Source organism: Nicotiana sylvestris, chromosome 8, assembly GCF_000393655.2.
Source record: "Nicotiana sylvestris chromosome 8, ASM39365v2, whole genome shotgun sequence".
NCBI classification, from domain to species: Eukaryota; Viridiplantae; Streptophyta; class Magnoliopsida; order Solanales; family Solanaceae; genus Nicotiana; species Nicotiana sylvestris.
Genome location: NC_091064.1, coordinates 148,080,518 through 148,084,003, shown reverse-complemented (window position 1 = coordinate 148,084,003; position 3,486 = coordinate 148,080,518). Strand labels below are relative to the sequence as shown.

Genomic DNA, 3,486 nt, shown 5'->3' with positions numbered 1-3,486 from the left:
TGTGGGAATGATCGATGTTGCAATCAAGAAAGCCAACAACACTGTGGTTCCTCTAATCTTATCTGAAATCTACCGAGCCTTAACTATCTGTCGGGAAGGAGGAAAGTTCTTCCAAGGTTGCAATCTATTACTACAATTATGGATGCAAGAACATCTCTGCCACCGGGTTGGGTATATGAATTACGGTTTGACCGGTTTGAGCTGCATGGAAGAATTTGGAAGCCGAGTGGTGGGTATTGAATTCCCCGAGGGTACTGAAGCTTGGCTTGCACATTTGAGATCCTTGACTGCTAATAAAATTGAGGGGACATTCAGATGGCTTCCTGTCACCAAAGCAGTGTACACGTCAGCTGAAGTGTGTTATATCCTCTTGATGGGCATCCAGAGCATCCAGCCTTATGCTCCCTTCAGGGTTTTGCGCCAATTAGGAAGATTTCAAACCGTCCCCAATGATGAAGATTTTATTAAACATGTCATTGAACTGGGCCCAAAAGCCGCATTTCCAGAAGGAAAAATTCGCCAGATATGGAATGAATATAGGTTTCTTGAACTTAAGACTATAGTGCAAGAGTTAGCTAGAGGTGAAGTGGACCCTAAGTACCTTGTCTGGTTCGGCAAAAGATTCCAGATTCCCGAAAGACCCGCAAAGAGACCCTATGTCCAACAGTTCACCGATGGGGCATAGGTGCAATGGGACTGGTTGACCAAAGAATACAAGTACAGGGCCAAAATAAGCCAATTAGAAAGGCGAGTCATGGAGCTTCAGTTTGAAAATGGTGTTCAAGCCGTCGTAGATGAGGGAGAAAGTAAAAACTAAGTCAAGAAAATAAGGCCCTCAAAGCTCAGATCTGAAAGATGAAAATAGCTACCAGAAACCCAGAAAGAAGCCGGGCTAATGAAAGACTTATAAGCGGTCTGAAAAAGAAAGCCCTCGAGTGTCAAGAAGACATGGAAAAGTCTGAAGATAGTCTAGCAAAAATCCGGGCACAATGGACAAAGAAGGCAGAAGAGCGGGCACGGTTTGTGCAACAAATGAAGAGGAACTATGAAGGGGCCATCACTAGCCTAAGAAGAAAGGTAACCACTCTCGAGAATGAGGAAGCCAAGCAGGCTAAAGATTTCAAAGCTGATAGGGAGAACTGTTATGATCTGATGGCTCAAATAGAAGAAGGAATGCAGCAGTTGCAAAATCAACACCTTCATGACTCTCAAGTATTAGAAGCCCAGAATCAGCAGATAGGGCGGTTGCTTCAGGAAAAGGGCAGAATCAGAGAGAGGATCAAAACCATCGCTGATTACATTACCATGAAATGCCAAGCGTGCGAGGACATGACTCGTACCACCTTTTTCGCTGCAGTAATGACTTTTGTCCGCCAAGTTATGAGTGATTTGGAGCGACTGCAAGGGGATCTCGCATTTAGGCCCGCAGCGAGACTGAATGACGTCCCGCGGGCACCAGGAGCATTAATGTATTCTTGATTTTACTGGAGTATGTATCTTTCTTTTCGGTTGAAGTCTGTTAGTTTATTTTCGATTCTGTATTTTTCTTTTTGTCAGAATCTGTTAAGTCAGTTCGTGAGTCTGTATTGTTATCGTATTATTGGAGTCTATTGTTTTCCTTTTTGAGTCTTTTAGTTTTGAATCATTGTAATCCAAAGTATTTCCTTTTTATGAAAAATTAAAAATCCCAAAATACTTTGTTATTTATTTTTACATTTTATCGCCCCAGAACTATGCTTGGTCTGATTCATGCGAGGTCATGATACGTAGGTAATCTACATAGGATTCGATCATAACCCAAAGAAAAGAACAAAAGAGAGAAGAGGAAAAAATAACCAAAAAAAAGAAGAGAGTTAAAATGGAAAGACGAAAATGGGGAAAGAATAAGTAAAGCTGGAATGAAGCATGCAGCCATTGCAAAACATGTAGAAACACACTTAAACTGTATAGGTGCATCACACCCCAACATGCGACTACCTATCTGTTATTTGTTTCAAACTAACTGTTTGTTGTTGTTAACCCAGTCCAGGTTTTTATATAACGGTGGTTAGTTTTTGTGGTAACCTGGCTTCACACCCATACTTTACTAGATCAAAGGGGAACATCGGAATGTCTTTAGAAATGACTCTGCCAATAATTCCCATCGCGGATGATAGCCAATATCGGGCATCCCAACCTCAGAATTGGCAGTTGTCGAAGAGAACAGAATCATGCGTCTTCGGGTTATGGAAATGTGAGATACTTGGGCAAATGGAAGAGAGCCACCAAGCGCAATCCCGGGATTCCCCGAACTTCTTCCTAGAGCGGGTGGTACCTCCAATGTTCCAATCAGTCACCCAAATACCCCACTAGGACATCCAACTATCTCAGCTCATTTTGTGGGAACACCTTCTGAGGTTCGCCCCTAGATGTTCATGTCCGGTGCAGCTTCAAACATCTTCACCGCTCCCCCATGCTCAGCCACGGCACAACCTACACTGCCTAGGCCCAGTTTTGACCCTTCAGCATTCACCTTCCAAACACCCACCTTTCAGATGGAACCTCCTCAGTTTCCCGCTTATACTTACCCTCAGCCACCCCAATTTGAGTTCACTGTGTGGCAAGAAAATACCACCAAAACTCCTGAGCAAGAAGAGATTGTGAGGAAGATGAGGAGTATGGAACAGAGTCTCAAAAGCATACAAGGCTTGAGTGGACAGAAAAGTGTATCCTATGCCGACTTATGCATGTTTCCCCATGTGCACCTACCATTGGGATTCAAAACCCCAAAATTTGAGAAGTATGATGGGCACGGTGATCCTATTTCTCATCTCAAGAGATATTGCAACCAGCTGCGAGGAGCCGGTGGAAAGGAAGAACTCCTCATGGCCTATTTTGGAGAAAGTCTGGAGAGCATCGCATCTGAGTGGTACATAGACCAAGCTATATCCCGATGGCACATCTAGGATGATCTTGCTAGAGATTTCATCAGGCAGTTCCAGTACAACATTGATATTGCTCCAGATCGGAACTCATTAACAAACCTGAAGAAGAAATCCTCGGAAAGCTTCAGAGAGTACGCAGTTAAGTGGTGTGAGCAGGCCTCCAGGGTAAAGCCTTCGATGGATGAGGTCGAAATGTTCATAGTTTTCCTCCAAGCTCAGGAAGCTGACTACTTCCAAAATATGATGTCCGCAATGGGCAAACCGTTCGCTGAAGCCATCAAGATTGGCGAAATGGTTGAAAATGGGTTGAAAACGGGTCGAATTCTAAGCCAATCTGCTATCAGAGCCACCTCCTAAGCCATTTAGGGTGGGTCTGGAGGAGTAGCAAAAGGCAAGAAAAAGGAAGAAACATACATGGCAGCGTCGGGTGCAAGACAACACCGTACCCCCAGATCCTTTTTCTCGGAAAGAACCCCACAACACTACTACCCCCACCAAGATGTGGCCTATGCTCCTCAGCCATACCCGGTCATGAATGCTCAACCTTATGTCCGACCGCAAC

The 3,486-nt window shown here is 44.2% G+C and overlaps 1 protein-coding gene across 1 annotated transcript; it reads left to right on the top strand.

Moving 5' to 3' along the window:
* Window positions 1–2,534: 2,534 nt before the first annotated feature.
* On the top strand, window positions 2,535–3,281 carry LOC138875819 (uncharacterized). The gene is made up of 2 exons (XM_070154690.1): window positions 2,535–2,908; window positions 2,972–3,281. The coding sequence occupies exons 1-2, from the start codon at window positions 2,535–2,537 to the stop codon at window positions 3,279–3,281; spliced, it is 684 nt and encodes a 227-aa protein (XP_070010791.1).
* The last annotated feature ends 205 nt before the right edge of the window (window positions 3,282–3,486 follow it).

Bases quoted from the DNA above. Each gene is read 5' to 3' on its own strand.
- LOC138875819 (XM_070154690.1), top strand. From the start codon at position 2,535: ATGGAACCTCCTCAGTTTCCCGCTTATACTTACCCTCAGCCACCCCAA. The intron at 2,909-2,971 runs GTACATAGACCA...AGATTTCATCAG, and splicing joins GAGAGCATCGCATCTGAGTG to GCAGTTCCAGTACAACATTG.